This window comes from Halichoerus grypus, chromosome 12, assembly GCF_964656455.1.
Source record: "Halichoerus grypus chromosome 12, mHalGry1.hap1.1, whole genome shotgun sequence".
Lineage (NCBI taxonomy): Eukaryota > Metazoa > Chordata > Mammalia > Carnivora > Phocidae > Halichoerus > Halichoerus grypus.
In genome coordinates, this window is record NC_135723.1 from 91,819,572 (window position 1) to 91,839,200 (window position 19,629).

Here is a 19,629-nt window from a genome sequence, read left to right on the forward strand (position 1 = left end):
GAGTCTGCTTCTCCCTCTGACCCTCCCCCCTCTCATGCTCTCTCTATCTCATTCTCTCTCAAATAAATAAATAAAATCTTTAAAAAAAAAAACAAACAAACAAACAAACAAAAAGAATGAGTGGAGAAGGGCTTTTGAAGGAGGGACTGATAGGATATTTTTAACCTTTGTACTTCAGCCAGGCCCTGTACCCACCCCTGGGACCAAAGGAAGAAAGGTATATTCACGCTTTCAGCCTCTCCTTCTTTAAGCCCTGAGACAAAAGATGTGCCGACCAACCGTGAGCTGTGCCATCACCACCACCCTGCCTCTTACTGAAGCTCTTTGGTCATCAAGTCCTGGAATGAAAAAGCCAGAAAGGGCAAACACATCCTCTAGCCCCCACTGAATAAGTTAGTGTCTGCCGCTGATTACCTTTTTGGAGATACCTAGAAATAAATACAGTCAATTCAGACAGCAGGGCAAAATTAATATTTCTCTTTATTGGATAGTCTCAAATTACGCTTGAGGAAGAAGAAATACAACTCAACGGCTGGAATGTAAACAGCTGAGGTTACTTTATTCAACACAATGTATACAAGGTATCCACATATCAAACACTCAGCAAAGTAACAAAGTAACAGGTACGGTACAGTGAACAAGACGGGTTGACTCAGCCCTGGAGGAGCTTACATTCTAATGCAGAAAGCAGACAACCGCAAGTTGGAGAGATGCTAAACATGAACAAAGGAGGGCACATGGTTTTTTAAAAACCGGGGTTTGGGGAAGCAAGCATCTCATCTACTCCATAGAAGGACTCCTTACGGAGGTAAAAGTAAGCGAATGTGAGGATGCTAGACATTAACTAAGTCAGTGGTTCTCACTGTGGTACTTTGGAAGTGGATGGGTTGTTGGCTTCATAATCGGTGAGAACTATTACTGGCATTGAGTGGAGGCAGCCAGGGAGAACGGATGTCCTGCAGTGGATGGGTGAGTCCCACACAACGAAGAATTATTCTGTACCCTATTCGCCTCTTTAATGTCCTGCTGGACATTTATGTAGGACCTACAGCTCGCCGGAGAGAATATCGTTCATTTTTCCCTCTTAGACAATCTGTTATCCTTATACCAGTGAAGGTAATTGCACTCTTTCCCTCACCACATACAGAGAAGGTATGTGGTCTGTTACGACTCACTCTAACATTGATTTTCATCCTCGAGTCACCCACACCTCTCATCTTTCATTTTCCTGTACTTCTTTATCAGAAGTAGCCTCGGAACGACTTTGAAATTCAAACCTATTCACTGTAAGTAGGAGTAAATATCTACTTCATGATGTCGGATAGATAGCATAGTCATGCCTGAGCATTTACATACTGAAAATCCTTTTAGTTTCATTACAGATTTCTTTCTTTCTGTTTTTCCATTTTTACAGAGTTGGGGTGTTAAATGGGTTTTTAAAGAAATTCTTGTATGTAAGTAGATTGTATCACCTAGGAGTGCTCTCAGGCCAACAAATGGGATGTGACAAAAATGTGACTGCTCTGGAAAGGGTGAGTAGATCTGATAGCGTTTATGGTCGCCCTATAACTGGGGGGAGGAGAGGGTGCTATTGGCACTTAGTATATGAGAGCCAAGTATGCCGAACATCTTGCAACATACTGGACAGTTCCTCACAATAAGAAACTATTCTGCACCCTACACGAATTTTGAATGTCTCACTAGACATTCCTGTATGAGCTACAGCTCGTCTGCAAAAAATAGAATATTTCCTCATTTTCTCCATGTCGACAGTCTGTAGATTTTCTTGCATAGTATCTTTATTTCAATTAAGGCTATTTCGATATTTCTCTTATAAGTACTATCATATTCAAAAAAGTTATGCATCACTAGTTTTTATTCTAGGGTCCACTCCTATCCCTGCTTTTTCATTTTCCCATACTTTGTATAAAGTCAATTTTTATCTTCTACCTTCTTGTAAATTTGCCCATTATAAGTAGGTATAAACATCTGATTACTTAATTAAGTCTTCTAATATAGTCGTGCCCAAGTAATGTAACTTTTATTTTCCTTTTATGCTAATGTTAATTTTAATTAATTTTAAATTTATTTCTGAAATCATGTGTAGGTAGAGTATATTACTACTGGATTGCACTTTGAGGATAATAAAGCAGATGTTACAATGTATTTGTCAAAAAAAAAAAAGGCAGGCATGCTCATTGAGAACCACTGAGCTAGGGGAAAAGGTGTACCAAAGAACTAAAAGTAAGCCAGAGTGGCTTCAGTAGAAGAAAATAAATGATAGAGGGCAGGGGAGGGAGAAATCATGTGGGGCCATAATAATGATTTTGACCTTTATTCTAAAGGCATGATCAGATTTGTGTTTTTAAAGATTATTACGTAAAAAAAAAAAGTTAAAATATGACCATTCTTACTGCTAAGTAAAGAACAACTCAGAAGGGGCCAAAGAAATATTTAAGAAGGAAAACTGGACTTGGGAACAGTTTGGGAGAAGGACAGGAAGAAGTCAAGGATGACTTCTGGATACAGAATACTAGGGGAGAAGGTGATTCGTTTGAAGGAAGCAGATTGAGAATTCCACTGGAGACATGTTACTTTAGAGGTGTCTGTGAAATATCCAAGTAGAGATGCCTAATGAGCAATCAGATTTGGACAAATTGCATTTCTGAAAATGTGAGAACCAAGATCAGGAAATGAAAGCTCCAAAACATACTACCATAAAAAAAAAAAGCGAGTAAGAGTAACTATTTGTGACAAGCCCACCAGAAAATAACCCTGCCCTAAAAAAATCTCTATACATTTGTTACCGGTGGAGTCCTTTAAACCAAGGGGTTGTGGAGATGTTTGTACTGATCTACAATCTGACTAATATAAAATCAACTCTAATGCTAATTAACTTTGATAACATGTCTGCTGGCAGGAGTTACAACAGGAAACTGGTAAGCGGTACAGAATGCTGAAAAGAAAAACTGGAAGGAAAAATCTGATTCATGATAAGGAAAGAAATCTTGGTCCAGGAACCTCATCTGCTTTAAAAACTGATTGTACTTCAATTCCATACAATCCGTTATATTTAGGAAAAAAAAGAAGCCCCTTGCAGGTGTAAGACCTGTTTGAAGCATTGTTCTCTTTGTTCTGGTTCCACGCTCACCAGGAAACAAATCTCGCCTCCTTAAGGGGCCTATCCTTCAGTAGGGATGGCCTTGCTCCTAATTCCTCGGTGATCCTCATCTGTTAGAGCGAACAACTACACTAGCACTCAGGTTTATCAGTCATGCTTCTGTGAGTCTGGTTACTACAACTCAGACCCCCCACAATACAGACACTTCCTGAAAGTCCAACCTGAAAACCTTCTCTATAATCATATATTAGAATATAAATGTCTACTCTGCCATAATTATATAAAGAGCCAGTTTGTGGCTCTTTTCATTGCATTCCAGAGAACGAGCCTGGATGGGGTCCTCTAAATAAACGTTAGAGATGAAGAAATGTGTGCCCCAACTCAGTTTTACCACGAAGGTACGGTACAGTTACATCTGTAATGGCATTTAAATTACCTTTTCTCTCCTCCCCACCGCCCCGGCATTTTCCTAAACCTCCCCCCCTCCAACTTTCCATAATCTTCTATCCAAGGCGGTACGGTCTTATGTCCTTACTTCCATAGGCATTTTTAGATTTCTCTCAAATTGCCCAAATTAATTTTCTTTCAATTTAACCAAAATTTAACCATGTCATACAGTAAACGAAGAGTAGCTGGGAGAGAAACTTGTTGGCAGTTACAGATGTTTTAGAAATCCGTCTTTCTCAGTTATATCTAAGCAGTGGTTCCCAAACTCTATGACACGTTCGAATCCTTGGGATTTAAAAAAAGTACCACTGCCGAGCTCTCACACCAGAAACAGTGATTTAGTTGGCACGGGATGCCATCTGAACATTGGACTTGTTAAAAAGCTTCCCAGACGATTCAGTTGTGTAGCAAAGTTTGGGAACCACTGATCTAAGGCATTTGATAACTAGATGAGAAATGTAAAAATGTACTATGTGGGGCAACCTGGCTCAGTAAGTGAACAGAAGGGTGATGGCCTCCTTTATGACTCTGTATTCATCACTCCTAACTAATCACGCAGGATTTGTCTAGTTCAGTATATTCAATCACATATTCTGGGTAAATCTGATTTTTCTCGAAGATGACAAAAACGGAGGGATTCAACCTTATATCCACATAGCTGTCATACGGTGGTGGGGGAGGGCCGGTGCTTCCCATCTCTCCTTGAGTAAAATCTCCAACCAGGACTCGAGCTACAAACATAACGATGTTTTTGGTATCACCCTGGCAATTTTTATGGGAATGGATGGCATCTTTTGTGAAGTAAATTCCTAGAAATCATCAGAAAAAGAGAAAGGGTAAAGAATTATTATGAAAGAAGGCACGTAGTTTGTAAGATTATTTACATACCATCAGATGATAAGCGTCCCCTAAGCATGTGTCAGCAACACCTTACTGATACTGATAAACTTTCTTTTGTACTGAAAAAAATGTTTCTTCGAATCCAGTATATAACCCTACTGAACTAACAGAAACACTTGCTACTGTGCAGGGGCCCCCAGGGATGGTGTGAGCCACTGGGACAGTAACCAAGTGGGGATCTCACAGCAGCCCAAGTCATGCAAATCCTGCAGGGTGAGCTGAATTGTAACTTGATGAACCAACGATACTCCAGCAGAGGCCTTTTTCTAATGTGTACATTTTAAGGAACAAAGGTCATTTACTACCGATGGGAAGGTCCTAGAAAATGTGAAAGAGGGGGGCGTAGTACCGGCAAGCAACTGACCCTGGTAGACCTTTCCAAAACAGTTCATCTATCGTCCTCCTCAACCATAAAGCAACTTCTGCATCACTGAGGTCTCTTTTTTTTTTACACTTTATTTGAGAGAGAGAGAGAGCGCGCGCATGCGTGTGTGCGGCAGGGGAGGGGCAGGGGGAGGGAGAGAATCCCAAGCAGGACTCCACTCTCAGTGCAGAGCCTGAGGCAGGGCTTCATCTCACAACCCCGAGATCATGACCTGAGCTTAAATCAAGAGACGGATGCTCCACCGACTGAGCCATCCGGGCACCGCTGCATCACTGAGGTTTCTGTACACAGCAGATCAACAGTGATCTCCTGACAAATTAAAATTTCTTATTTTAATTTTTGTCATTGCCAGATACTTTTCTCTCTCTTTTTTTTTAAGATTTTATTTATTTATTTGAGAGAGACAGCATGGGGTCGCGGGGTGCGTGCAGAGGGAAAGGGAGAAGCAGACTCCCGCTGAGTGGGGAGCCTGACACGAGGCTCTATCCCAGGACCCTGAGATCATGACCAGAGTGGAAGTTAGCTGCTTAACTGACTGAGCAGCCCAGTGCCCCAGTTTTCTGTCTTTTTAAAAGAACTGTGGGGGTGCCTGGGTGGCTCAGTCAGTTAAGCATCTGACTCTTGATTAGGCTCATGATCTCAAGATCATGGGACCGAGCCCCATGTCGGGCTCAGTGCTCAGTGGGGAGTCTGCTTGAGATTCTTTCTCCCTCTCCCTTTGACCCTCCCCCACTGCTCACGCTAAATAAAAATTTTTTTAAATTAAAAAAATAAAAGAAATGTGTATATATATATTTGAAAATTCTGATTTTGTATGCAAAAGTTAATTAGTAAAAGGAATTCATTTTATTTATGGTAACAAGTGCTTAATATTTTTTCATTTATCTTATTTATTTTTTATTACTTATTTTTTTTTATAATTTAGGTGTTTGAATTCCAGAAATACTGCTTATCCTAAATAGGTCAGATAATGGATATTCTGAGTAAATGATGTTCAACTATATTTGGAATAAGAAATGAAAGTCCACCTGTACTGACCTACCATTTCCCAAACCACTGTCCCTCCCAAACAGTCACTGACTTGATGGGGATTCTCTCACCTGTTTCTAGGCATTTACATACATATATAACACATTTACTCTGGTACAGTTTGATGTTCTTTTATTTGTTCATTTTTTTTTCTTTTTTTTTTTTTTAAGATTTTTATTTATTTATTTGACAAAGAGAGACACAGTGAGAGAGGGAACACAAGCAGGGGGAGTGGGAGAGAGAGAAGCAGGCTCCCCGCAGAGCAGGGAGCCCAATGTGGGGCTCGATCCCAGGACCCTGGGATCATGACCTGAGCCGAAGGCAGACGCTTAACGACTGAGCCACCCAGGCGCCCCTCTTTTATTTGTTCATTAAGAAGATTATACTGAATGAACTGTTCTGCATTTTTTTACACTCTAGTCCTAGAAATTTTGCTGTCACCCCATTTAACCCCACCTCATTCTTTCTAGTGGCTGCACAGGATTCCATTGTATGGAGGTATCATAATTTAACTACTCTTGTATTGATTAAGATGTGGCTTTTATTTTTTCCTATTACCAAGAACATGTCTAAATAAATACTTTTAAAACATCCTAGTAAATATACCTTTGAGAGCCTGTATAAGTATTTCTATAGAACAGATTGCAAAACTATAATGGCTGAGTCAAAGGACATGAGCGTATTGCATTTTGACAGATATTACAAATTGCCCTCCAGAAGCAGTCTAAAGATTTTACCAGCAATGGAGAAATTCCCATTTCTCCAAACCTTGCCAACATTGGATATCAACTATCCTTTTAATTTTTGTCAATACAAAGTGCAAAAAAAATCTGATTTTAATATGCATTTCTTTCAATACTAGCGGCATTAAGCATCTTCTCATATGCTTATTGGCATATTTTGTATGCTCTTTCTTGGAACTGCTTTTCCATATCTTTTTTTCCTGTTGTATTTTTGTCTTTCTTTTTTTACTGATGTGTGACCACAACAAGCTTATATTTAAAAGACAGTATCCAGGGGCGCCTGGGTGGCTCAGTCGGTTAAGCATCTGCCTTCAGCTCAGGTCATGATCCCAGGGTCCTGGGATTGAGCCCCATATCAGGCTCCCTGCTCAGTGGGAAGTCTGCTTCTCCCTCTCCCTCTGCGTGCTCTCTCTCTCTCTCAAATAAACAAATAAATCTTTTTTTTTTTAAGATTTTATTTATTTATTTGAGAGAGAGAATGAGAGAGAGAGAGCACGCACAAGAGGGGGGAGCGGGAGAGGGAGAAGCAGGCTTCCCGCTGAGCAGGGAGCCCGATGCGGGACTCGATCCCAGGACTCCAGGATCATGACCTGAGCCGAAGGCAGTCGCTTAACCAACTGAGCCACGCAGGAGCCCATAAACAAATAAATCTTAAAAAAAAATTTTTTTAAGTGTCCATATGGATCTTTTTATAATCTTATAAAGTAGGCCAGTAGATAATTAGAAAATGACCAAGGACACAAATGACAATCATCATCCCACCACAATTCTATTGGGCCACCCACTCCACCTCCCTCATTGCCAAAGACCGTCCTCCCTAGCTAGTTCCAGCTCCTCAGTTTTACCAGTTAACCAACTACAGATGCCCTCTATACGACTCTGCTATCCCCTGAGGATAGAGGCTGTGCCTTCTTTATTTTACTTTTATTTAAAGATTTTATTTATTTATTTATTTATTAAAGAGCGAGAGCATGCACAAGTTGGGAGGGGCAGACGGAGAGGGAGAGGGAGAAGCCGACTTCCCACTGTGCAGGGAGCCTGACTCGGGCTCGATCCCAGAACCTCGAGATCATGACCCGAGCTGAAGTCAGACGCTTCACCGATGGAACCACCCAGGCACCCCTGGGCCTTCTTTATTTTTATTATCTCTCTTTTGATGGTCACCCTCTATAAACTCTCTATCACACAAACTCTGTATCACACTGCCCATCTCTGCGCATCCTAGAACGGTCATAAGTCATTTTTAAGTGTCTGCAAAGAGCCATTCCTCATACGTCAATTTCTGGAACTTCTAAACAATTTAAGCTATTTTGTAAGGAAATCTTTCTAAAACACATACATTTCTCTGATTTAAAAAAATAGAACAAGTCATTCTGCCCTTTCTTTTCCTGATGCGTCAGATGTACATATTAATGCTGGTATATGGTGTTACAACATAGGGATGCCCTCTTGAGTTACTAAGGGGGACAGAGCCATTTACTCCTATACCAATGGTCTATACACAGCATGAAAGAAAAATGTTAAGTTGTGTTTGTGTCTTACAGATCATTTCCTCTCTCATTCTCCACCTAAAACTGCTAATTTTCTTCTCGCTGCCCACTTCTAGCGTCTCTTTACTCCCACTCCACACTTGCTGGGCTGAGGAAAAAAAAAAAAAAAAAAACAACCACTGTTTTGAAATAAGACTAAATGATTCTGAGAAGCTCCCAAGAAAAAACATACACAATCTTCCGTACAAGAATTTTATGACAACAACTTAGGCTGCTCATAACACAGTTGTTCGCTCTTTCCAATTCCAAGTTCTCTTTCAGAAAGTGAATCTTTCCAGATAAGTGAACTGCAGTTATGCATGGAAAAGGTGTCAAATAAATAGTATGGAGTTACTGGTAAAAATATATTTGACTTAAAGCAAATGGAATAAAATCAATAGACAAAAATTTCATCCATATTTTTCTTGAGTGTGCATTTTTATTGCTTGATAAAAGCCATAAAACCTACTTGCAACATTCAGAGATAGTTGTGCATATTTTAATGGCACTGAGTTACTTTTATGTATGTTAAATTATTTTTTTTCTATTTTGTAATAAAGTCTCAGTACTGATTTGATTATTCAGCTATTTTTGAAAAGATTTATTTATGGGGCGCCTGGGTTGCTCAGTCAGTTAAGTGTCTGCCTTTGACTCAGGTCCTGATCCCGGGGTCCTGGGATGGAACCCCACATTGGGCTCCTTGCTCGGTGGGGAGCCTGCTTCTCCCTCTGCCTGCCACTCCCCCGCTTGTGTTCTCTCTAATAAATAAATAAAATCTTAAATAAAAATTTATTTATTTTAGAGAGAGAGGAAAGAGAACGAGCACAAGCTGGGGCGGGGGAGAGAGGGAGAGAGAGAGGCTTGCAAGATGTTTCAGGATCGGACACCAACCCCCAGCTCCAGCTTTATCCTTTGTCATTCCCACCAGACCTTAAATGTCCTGTGCTGTCTACAGCCTCCCTGGCCTTTGTCAGTCTCCGGTCTTCATAAACACTCCTCTCCCAACTGTTTTGTTTTGTTTTGTCTTGTTTTTTTGCCTAGCTAGCTTTTGTTTGCCCTAGAGGTCATATTTAGACTTCACAATATGCTGTCTTGTTGTAATCTACTTTATTCATTTTTTTCATTTATCTAGTATAATTGACATAATGGGATAATATTGTGCTTTTCTTTTCTTTTTACAATTCTTGAAATGTAACCATCTTTTATTTTAGCCAGACATATTCTTTGCCTTAGAGAGAATAAGAATCACTGGAAGGAATCTTTAAGGAGAAAGAATCATGGTCAGCTTTTGATTACCAAAATAGGATCTAGATATGCATTGCAAAAAATAGGCTTTGTTAACTAGAAAGAACTCTGAATAAGACCAGGGAAAGGACCTTCTTCTAGGTTAGGAGTCCACAGGGGTCAAGCTGGCTCTGCCTGGGTTCTTCAGGCATCCGGGGCCCCACCATGCTGGGGGGTCAGGGATGACGGACAGGAGTCACAGGAACACGTTTCCCACTTCCTGGGCAGAATACCACCATTCCCATTCTCCGTAGATTCTTTTGGGTTTTCTACATAGACACTCATATAATCAAAAATAACACTTTTGTTTCTTTCTTTCCAACCACTGGGCGGTCCCTGGGTTGCAGAATCTTGGGAGATTTTATAGACGTCGATGCCTGCAGCACCCTGGATCCCAAATATGTTCCCTGGCCTTCTATGCCTCCCATCGGGCCTCTTGAATCCAATTGGTAACCAGGACCGGTCCTTCTTTGCGAAGCTCCGCCCCCAAGCATGTGCTTCTTTTTCTAATTTCACCTTGCTTCCACTTTTTATCCAAATCGGAGTTTTCATCATCTCCTCTGACTGTGAAGTTGAGTGGCTTTTACCTAACTGTTGTTCTTATCCTTAGTGCAGACTGCTCAGTGGGTCGGCTCCTGCTTCCAGGCCCTTATCAACTCTCCGACTACCCTGTCTTCCCCTCTGATCCTCAATCTCCCATCAGATGCTCTCTTCCCGCCTCCAATTTATCAAAAGGTAGCCCAGAGCCTTCCTATCTTTCCAGGCACATTTTACTCTCCTGATAGTCTCCTTAACACAGTCACATGCAAAAGCATGCAGATAACAGCCTAACGGGAGAGGTTTCACGTGTGTGAAAGGGGGGGGCTTTGTTTTCCCTCAGAGAGGAGCAGTATCTCTGAGGTCTACCACTTGGCCTCTTTTAGGACAACTGCCTGAACTTTTTAAGATTATGGGCACAACGGTTCATACCCGTCTATCTAGCCAGGACTGATACCATCACAGGTGATGCAAGGGGAAAGTTGGGATGAAAAATAAATACAAACAACACAAAAATACCTCCTAACTCTGGGTAACAGGAGGCAGGCCGGGTAGAAGGATCACCACCTTCTCAAGGGAGGGTGACACGGGAAAAAGGGGCACAGTTCCTGAACAGACACCTTGCCCATCTGTGAGAACTGCAGACTCCATCTTTGTCTCTTTGTTCCACACCACTCACAGGGGGTTTTCTTGGCTATTAGGAACTCTCTTCTTTTATCAAGTTAAAGGAAAAGTGATAGTAAGTGAGTAACACTATCAAACTATCGGGATATATTTCAGAGGGTTTCAGTGCCCTTTCATGTATAGGAAAAACAGACTACACGCCCATGCATGTCACCACCAGAGCCAATTAGGGTCAAAACCTAAGAACACGTATGTATCATATTTCCATTTTCTACGATAAATATTCCTTTGAGTTCTAACATAAGAGAGACAAGGTGGTCATCCGGCTTTCTCCAAACATTTCTAGGTAAGTTTTAGTGAGGCTTTTTTTTTTTAAGTTTATTTATTTACTTAAGTAATCTCTACACCCAACATGGGACTTGAGCTCACAAGCCTGAGATCAAGAGTCGCATGCTCTTCCAAATGAGCCAGCCAGGCACCCCTTTACTGATGCATTTAAACTTAATACACGTGAAATTCTCATCAAGTCATTCCCCAGCTTAAACTCCTTCATTAGCTTCCCATACCCTCAGGGTCAAGTCTCAACTCCCTCCTGTGGCGCCGTATCTTACACCACTTGTCGCTCACTCTCCACAGGGACTCTGATGTAGATGATCCCTCCTGTGCCTTTCCTTGGGAACACCTCTCCAGCCAGGTTAGGTGTCCATAGGACCTGTTCACTCCCTCCACAGTAGTTACACAGTTGCAATCATTTGATTAATTATGTGAAGTAATTTTGGTGGGGGCCCACGTCTACTTTGTTCACAGCTACGTCCCCCAGTATCTAGTGTGTAGAAGGCACTCAAAAATATTTTTTGGCTGACTGATGGGTTTCTTGCTTTCCCCAGTGTGTGTGAATTTAATCTTCATTGTAGGAGTTGAGCCCACTTTGAAACTTGATATACTATTAGTTGTTCTCTTAAGATGAGTGATTCGTTGTGTTTGCTTGTTTTAAGAATTACATAGAAGGTACAACCCAACACCAAAAAATAATCTTATTAAAAACTGAGCAGAGGGGGGCGCCTGGGGGGCTCAGTCGGTTAAGCGGCTGCCTTCGGCTCAGGTCATGATCCCAGGGTCCTGGGATCAAGCCCCGCATCGGGCTCCTTCTCAGTGGGAAGCCTGCTTCTCCCTCTCCCTTCCCCCCCCTCCCCCCACTCCTGCTCTCTTTCTTGCTCTCTCTCTCTCTCAAATAAATAAAACCTTAAAAAAAAAAGAGAAAAAAGAACCCATCAGTGGCAATGGCAGGCCACTTATAGCAGCTTCGCAGGGTTGGACTTAAGGCAGGAAGAGCCATAGGCAGAAGTGAATAGTAATGGTAGACAACGTGGCCAACAGGTCAAAGAGGTTGCAAACATGTATGAGACCCTTCCATCCTTCCACCTCCCAAAAAACCCAAGACGGGAGCAGGGCTATGATACAGCAATCAAGTCCCAAATCAATGTACCACTCTAATTTGGGCAGTTAAGGTTAACATGAGCTTAATTCTCCATGCAAGCAAAAGCCCACACATGCTGGTTAGTACCAAATCATGGCTTATACTCGTAATAGAGCCTGAGTTATGACTCTACCATTCAGGCTTCTCTATTCCAGCACAAACCTTTTCCATATTTGGTTTCACCAGTTCCATGTAAGATCCAGTCAAAATTATTCTTACAGATAGACTCCACATGGATGCGGCTTGTTGCATAAAACAGGAGTTTTTCCATTCTGTTGTTCATCTTCATTTTTTTCCTAATAGAGAAAATGTGAGACTTAACAACCAGAGCATTCCTCTCCCACTATGGTTAATGACATTAATCCCAATAAAGTCTAATCATCTTAAAATTGGATTCCACCCATTTTCAGAATGGAGCTTCTAACATGAATGCACCAGACACAGAAAAGTGAATTTGTGAGAACTTTTAAATGATAGACACGTTAAATCAGAGAGTCGTAAAACTGAAGCTGAAAGAGAGAAGTTCGAGTTTACAAAATGAAAAAAACAACCAGACACTGAAGAAACTCTTGACTATAAAATAAACCAGTGAATAGGTTGCAAAGTATAGCCCTTAACTAATCCTTTCAAACTTTACGTTAAAAACAAAACAAAACAAAAAACCTGAGAATGTGGCCACCAACCTTTCAAAAATATTCAAGAGCTTTGTGTTCTTGATCTTCTTTATCTTTTCAATCTTGAAATTTTTCATGGAAGTTTTAAAATATTCACTTATCATGGCATATTCCGGACACCGATTATCGATCTCTAACAACTAAAAAATTTGAAAAATACGTATAATGTGAAGCAGGAGACATTTAAAGCATGATTATGTCCACAAGGCGCGGCCCCCTATGCCACAGGGTATCCTTGCCAGGCCTCTGGTAGCAGGTGGCATAGCTGGCTTAGCGTTTCCACATCTGGAGGTTCATTTTAGCGATGAACTAGTTGGCACCTGGACCATCTGTGCAGGCTGACTTCGGGCTAGCATTATGCTTAAAGGCAAAGGGACGCCCCCGGAGGTGTCGGATTTACTCTAATGACCTGGTGAGTTCCTTTGCCTAAAGCTAGAGCAAGGCACTCAAGCAGAGAGGCCTGCCCCCAAAGCTGGAGCATGATGTGGAAGCTAAGTGATCTGGAGTCTTGCCCCATCCAAGTTAAGTGAGGAGGTGAGGCAGTGTGCATGTGCGCGGCTGGATGATGAGGTGCCCTGTGGAGAGCAGCTGCTCTCTGGGAAGCCAACACAGTTACCATTTGGATGCCACCGAATCTTGACCCAAGAGTTTTACGGAAACCATTCATCCTTTCATCCAAACAAATACACACATTTACAGCTAAGTACTTTTCCCCCCACTTGAAACAATTTACACACCAAAAAGCAAAAACCAAGTACCTCATATCCACTCGAGCCAAAGTCCCACTGAGGAAGCAATGTCGAGGATAGAGGGTCTGACGGGGTCTGCGCCGGCTGATAGCTACAGAGAAGAGAAAGACTTCACTTCGTTCCCTGTTCCATATGCCCAAGTTCTGTCCCAAAGTTCCAGCCACGAAGCCAAGGTTTCCCAGAGAATTTTTTCTTTGTATTTTATTTTGGATTATATTCCTGCATAGTCCTGGTATAGATGTACTAGTAATCATGCTTTAAAAAAAATAGTCATTATTCATAATTTGGTAAATTAACGTGATTTTCCCATTGATTTAAAATGCAAAAGCAGGGGCGCCTGGGTGGCTCAGTCGTTAAGCGTCTGCCTTCGGCTCAGGTCATGATCCCAGGGTCCTGGGATCAAGCCCCGCATCGGGCTCCCTGCTCAGCGGGGGGCCTGCTTCTCCCTCTCCCACTCCCCACCCCTGCTTGTGTTCCCTCTCCCACTGTCTGTCAAAAAAATAAATAAAATCTTTAAAAAAATAAATAAATAAAATGCAAAAGCATTCATTCTTTTTTAGATTCCTGCTCAACCTTCAGAGGACCTAATACGTGAGCATTAAGATATCTTACAGCATCTTTGTGAAACAATGAACACTGAGGCACGGGGGAAGAATTCTGCTGTCCTTCCTGTAGGAACTGTATTTCAGGGTATAGTTCCCCCAGGAGGAAAAAGTCTTCTTTACAGACAATTCACAGCTATTAATTGCAGAATTGACAGAATTAGAAAACCACCATTTTCTAACCCCTAATGAAATAATGGATTGAAACAATGACCCCCAATAGCTACGATAACTATCCAGTGAAAAATCAGATGTTGGAACAGAGGGGTCAGACTGGACCGACCAGCACCCCCTGGCTCATCTTCATCACTAAGAATAGGACAACTAGACGTTATGTACCTCTTATTACGATGTGGCAGGAAGCACAAAGTACCACTTCTATAGTTTTCTTGACCAAAAATGGAACCTGAATCTAATCAAGCCTCTAAATCGAACCATCAACTCGCAGAAATTACTTATCAGATGGGCATACAGGGCATACAATTTGATACATTTTGAATTTGGAAAATTCTGTAAGGACGAATCACCTAATTTCTTAAAAAAAAAAAAAGTAGAGGAGGGGAAATGTAATAGATTAAGAGCCTAAGGGACAAATCTACCAAATGCAATGTACATACCTTGTTTGGATAAAAATTTATATAAATCAACTAGAAAAATGTCATGCTTGATTTTACACCCACCTTGAAATCTGTTTTATGTAACCTTATTATCACCTGGAGGGGGGAAAAACCCATCTCCACAACCGTTCATCAACAATGTAGATTTTTCTGAGTTTTCATGAGGAGACAGAGGAGTGACACTGAATCCCCCACAGCAAAATTTCCTTTAAACAATCCCCTTTTATCAACTGTATCATTGTCCAAATCTCCTCCCTCAGGCAGCTAACACATCCCTCTCTTCTTCCATTTCTTTCTCAGCAGCCTCCCTTCTGTAAATCCACTCAGCAAAACTAAAGACACACAGAAGAACCCAGAGCAAAACAAAACCCCTTTAACCATGCACTTGATTATTTCCGAGGCTCAGCCCATCAGGCCCGCCATTCACAGTGAAGCAGCTGAGGCCCAGGTACGGAAGGCTTGCCCGAAGTCCCCTGGGAGTCAGAGGGAGATGGATTTCCTGCTCGTCTACCCCTACGGGCACACTGTACTGCTTCACGAGTACAGATGATGCGAAAGGAAACCACTGTGTAATGAAAGCAGGAAGATTTCAAGAACACAGATTCATGAGTAAATTGGTGAGATCAATGGGTGATCATTTCAAACATCTGCCGATAGGCAGTGTTTCCGAACACTTACTTGAGCCCACTTTTCATCTGCTCCACAGCCTTGTAAGACATAAATGTTGGCCTTCTGACAACATCCTTTTGGGTCTTGGAAGCTACATTTGTTTGAATCATGCCTTTAGAGAGAAAAAGGAAAACAAACAAGAACCAAGAATTAGTCCTAGAAAATGATGTCCTGTTATTTTTCATAGGCTAGTCACACAGCAAATATTCACGACTGAACTGTAACATGTATGAACAGAGAAAATCCTTTCGGATGGGAATTGCTCATGATTAAAAACCTGTATCCTTCACTGCCCTTATGATAAGACCCAGAAAACAAAGAGGCAATGAGATGAGCAGTCAGCAATTAATCGGATCTGTAAATCAAAGTCAGATAGTAAAGGGAGGGACGAGGGCAGCCAGATAACAAGACATCATCCAGGTAAGCTGTCCTAAACCAGGCAACCATGACTATAGGTTGGAATGTGGTAGCTATATCTTGAAGGATTTTTCTGTATCAAGTGTGAAATGTCATTTTCAATTCATGCATCCTGTAGACCCAGGTCCAAGTTGCAGTCAGAGGGAGCTGTTTAAAAAGTAAATCATCTGGGGCGCCTGAGTAGCTCAGGCAGTTGAGCGTCTGACTCTTGGTTTTGGCTCAGATTGTGATCCCAGGATGGTGGGATTGGGCTCTGCATCGGGCTCTGCACTCAGCGGGGAGTCTGCTTGGGATTCTCTCTCCCTCCTCCTCTGCCTGTCCCCTCACGCATGCACTGGTGCTCTCTCTCGTTCTCTCAAATAAATAAATAAAATCTTAAAAAAAAAAAAAAGTAAATCATCTTACCTTGCTAGTGAAAAGTATCAAATGGCACAGCCACTTTAGCAGTTTCTTATAAAGTTAAACATATAGTACCTACGTGATCTAGCAATCCCACTCCTTTATATTTACCCAAGAGAAAAGAAAACTTACATCCACACAAACACTTTCACTTACATGATCCTAGTAGCATTATTCTAATAACCGAAAGTGAAAACAACCAAAATACTCACTAAGTGTGAATGGATAAAAACAAACCATGGTATAGCCTTACAATGAAGTATTACTCAGCATTGAAGAGGGAAGAACTCCTGCACATGCAACAACATAGATGGGTCTAAAAAACACTCCGAGTGAAAGAAGTCAGCCACATGCAGAGTACACACCACAAGATGCTCTTTATATGATGTTCTAGAATAGATACGACTAATCTATAGTGACAGAGCAAATGGGGGTGGGAAGAGACCAACTGCAAAGGGGCATGAGGAAACTTTTTGGACTGATGGGAATGTTCTAGATCTTGATCAGGATAGCAGTTGCATGCATATGTCAGCGCTCATCCAACTGCACACTCAAAATGGATGCATTTTGGGGCGCCTGGGTGGCTCAGTCGGTTAAGCCGTCTGCCTTCGGCTCAGGTCATGATCCCGGGGTCCTGGGATTGAGCCCCACGTTGGGCTTCTGCTCAGCGGAGAGTCTGCTTCATCAGTCTGCTCCCTCTGCCCCTCCCCCTGGCTGTGCTCTCTCGCTCTCTCTCTCTCTCAAATAAATAAAATCTTAAAAAAAAAAAAAAAAGGATGCATTTTATTGAAGCCATTATGCTTCAGTATAGTTGTTGCAAGGTGAAACAATCATAAACAATAAAAAGATAACATGAGATGGTGTGAGGATCCCGGGTGGCTCAGCCGGTTAAGCGTCAGACTCTTGATTTCGGCTCAGGTCATGATCTCAGGGTCATGAGATCAAGCCCCAGTCTGGCTCCAGTCTCAGTGGGGAGTCTGCTCTACTCCCTCTCCCTCTGCTTGACCCTCTCTGCCCTTCCGCCACTCATGCGTGTGCACACCCCCCCAAAATAAATAAATATATCTTAAAAAAAAAAAAATGAGATGGTGCCACAACTCTGCTCCAAACCTTCTTGCAGCTCTCATCTCTTACAGACCTTCTCACTGTTCTTTGAAACCTCCAGCTTGTCTGCAGTTCACACTCTTGTCACCAGCCCCTCCCTCTCTTGGGGGCCCTCCTTCCCATGTGCACGGGCTGCTCCCTTCCTTCCAAAGGTTCCTCCCAGGACAAAACTAGATGCTCCCCTAGGGACTCCTCCAACTCTCTGGCTTCTTCATCACACTGCTTCATTTTCCCCAGAGCTGTTACCACTTTCGCCCGCTGCCCACACCTAGAACCGCGCCTAGCAACACAGCCTGCGCTCCAGTACTAGTTTAACGAACGTCAGAAGACAAGAAATAGGAAAAAATCACCTAGAACACCACAAACTGCTCTGAACTAGTTTCTATGAACCAAGTGAACAAAATTGCTGGTCAAATTTCTCCAGATTCAGGAACAAGGTACATTATCGGTTCTCCTCTCTCCAACACCTTTTTAAATTGCCAAAACAAGAGAATAATACCCAAAGGAAAAAAATCTTCGATTTAAGACATTCTTCATTTCGCCATCTGACAGAAGAGATTTCTGTTTCTACCTATTCTCTTCTGGTCTTGGTCCACATGCATACATCGTTGCATTTACCAAGCATATTAAATTTTTTTAAAAAACTTTTCATTTCGGAAAAAAAAACACTTTTCATTTGAAACACAACACCTAAAGAGAAAGGCACAAAAGCATCTATTTGAGGGTTTGCCTTTTTCATTTAACAATATTAAATTTTGCTCTTACTGTGCAGTTTTCATAATTATAATTTTTTTAAAGATTTTATTTATTTATAAATAAATAAAGAGAGATAATGAGAGCAGGAACACAAGCAGGGGGAGTGGGAGAGGGAGAAGCAGGCTTCCCGCCGAGCAGGGAGCCCGATGTGGGGCTCGATCCCAGGACCCTGGGATCGTGACCTGAGCCGAAGGCAGACACTTAACGACTGAGCCACCCAGGTGCCCCAAAGCTGTATTATTTAATACACAGTAATTGGTGCAGGGCCCAAACCTCAGGTACCACCTGGAAGGTCAAGGACCTGAGAAAGTCTTTACCTCTTTCAAAGCATCCGCAGGGCTGGTCCCAAAAGGGCAACCATCTGACCATATGCAGGGAGGTGTCCCAGGAGTGCAGCTGATGGGACAGTACATTCAGAGGGAGGGCAGTTCCTGCCCTGATTTCTTACTAAGCACAACAGATTGCTAGAAGCTAAGCTGAAGGCCTTTCCATGGTGGCTCAAATAAACATGGTGGAAGGCAAAGTCTTTAGTAAAGGTGACGGATAAAACCAACCACCTAGATGATGAAGCCCAAAAGGAACAGCAAGGTTCTACAAGTCCGAAGGCACCAGTGGGCCCAAAGTCTCTAATGTGGTCAGAGCCGAGGCTCTTGGGCACAGGCCTCCTGACAGCCACAGGCTCCCACCCCAGCGTACCGTGGGCCTTGCTGAAAAGCACCCAGATCCTCGGTACGGCATGCACATGCACCTCCACTCTGCTCCCACCCCCACGTGGACACCGCATGCCAGATCCGAACAATGGGCACCACTGCCAAACGCAAAGTCTTACCCACAAAACTCAGCTCATAGCTCCGTGAACCCGCCTGAAACGGCACGACGGCCATTGGGTGGCATAGAAAGATGGTCTCCAGGTAGAAAGAGTCGATGCTGGAAGCCTGCTGATCACCAGTCTAATTAAAAAAAAACAACAAAAAACAAAAAACTAAAACAAAAGGTAAAGACACTTCAGGGTAGGCTTTTAAGAAACCTCTACCATTATATCTTATACAACTGTATTTTAGCCATGGGATTTCAAAGGAACGAATCTTGCCTCCCAAACCAGACCGTAAAGGCCGCCGGGTTGGGGCCACGTCACACCGTCGTCTTGTGGCGTCCCCATCACGGGGTTAGAGAACAGTCTACCTTGCAGAAATGGACCATATGCTTGGTGGGTGCCCAAAAAATGGAGCTCTTTGCAATGTCCTTTTTACACCTTCTGTAAAATAAGACCCAAGCGTACAGAGCCACTTATACCCATGGTACAGAAATCACGTCTGCCCTCCCTAACAGAATCCAACACTCGGGCATGAAGTAGAATAGCGTAGCTGTTTTTAGCCCATCACGTGTGAGAAAGCAGTTTCGAGCTGTTGTAAAAGGCAGGGAAGCTCCAATGGGCATACTGTGGTCCAAATGTAAATGACCTCCCCCTTCTCCTCTGCCCTGAACCACGTAAGCAAATAAAATGGGACCCGCCCCAAGTCAGTCAACAACACTGAAAAAGCGCTTGGATTTGCCACTCACTGGGGC

At 42.4% G+C, this 19,629-nt stretch overlaps 1 protein-coding gene across 2 annotated transcripts in view; it reads right to left on the minus strand.

The window, feature by feature from the left end:
* Nucleotides 1-533: 533 nt before the first annotated feature.
* ZC3HAV1 (zinc finger CCCH-type containing, antiviral 1) overlaps nucleotides 534-19,629 on the minus strand; it is a 56,495-nt gene continuing 37,399 nt past the window's right edge. For both annotated transcript variants that reach the window (XM_036096708.2, XM_036097396.2), the window contains exons 8-13: nucleotides 18,893-19,013; nucleotides 15,397-15,499; nucleotides 13,509-13,590; nucleotides 12,760-12,890; nucleotides 12,239-12,372; nucleotides 534-4,377 (exon numbers count right to left, since the gene is read on the minus strand). In XM_036096708.2, coding sequence (XP_035952601.1) covers nucleotides 4,112-4,377; nucleotides 12,239-12,372; nucleotides 12,760-12,890; nucleotides 13,509-13,590; nucleotides 15,397-15,499; nucleotides 18,893-19,013 — 837 coding nt within the window. In that variant the 3' untranslated portion in view covers nucleotides 534-4,111. The remainder of the gene's footprint in view (nucleotides 4,378-12,238; nucleotides 12,373-12,759; nucleotides 12,891-13,508; nucleotides 13,591-15,396; nucleotides 15,500-18,892; nucleotides 19,014-19,629) is intronic.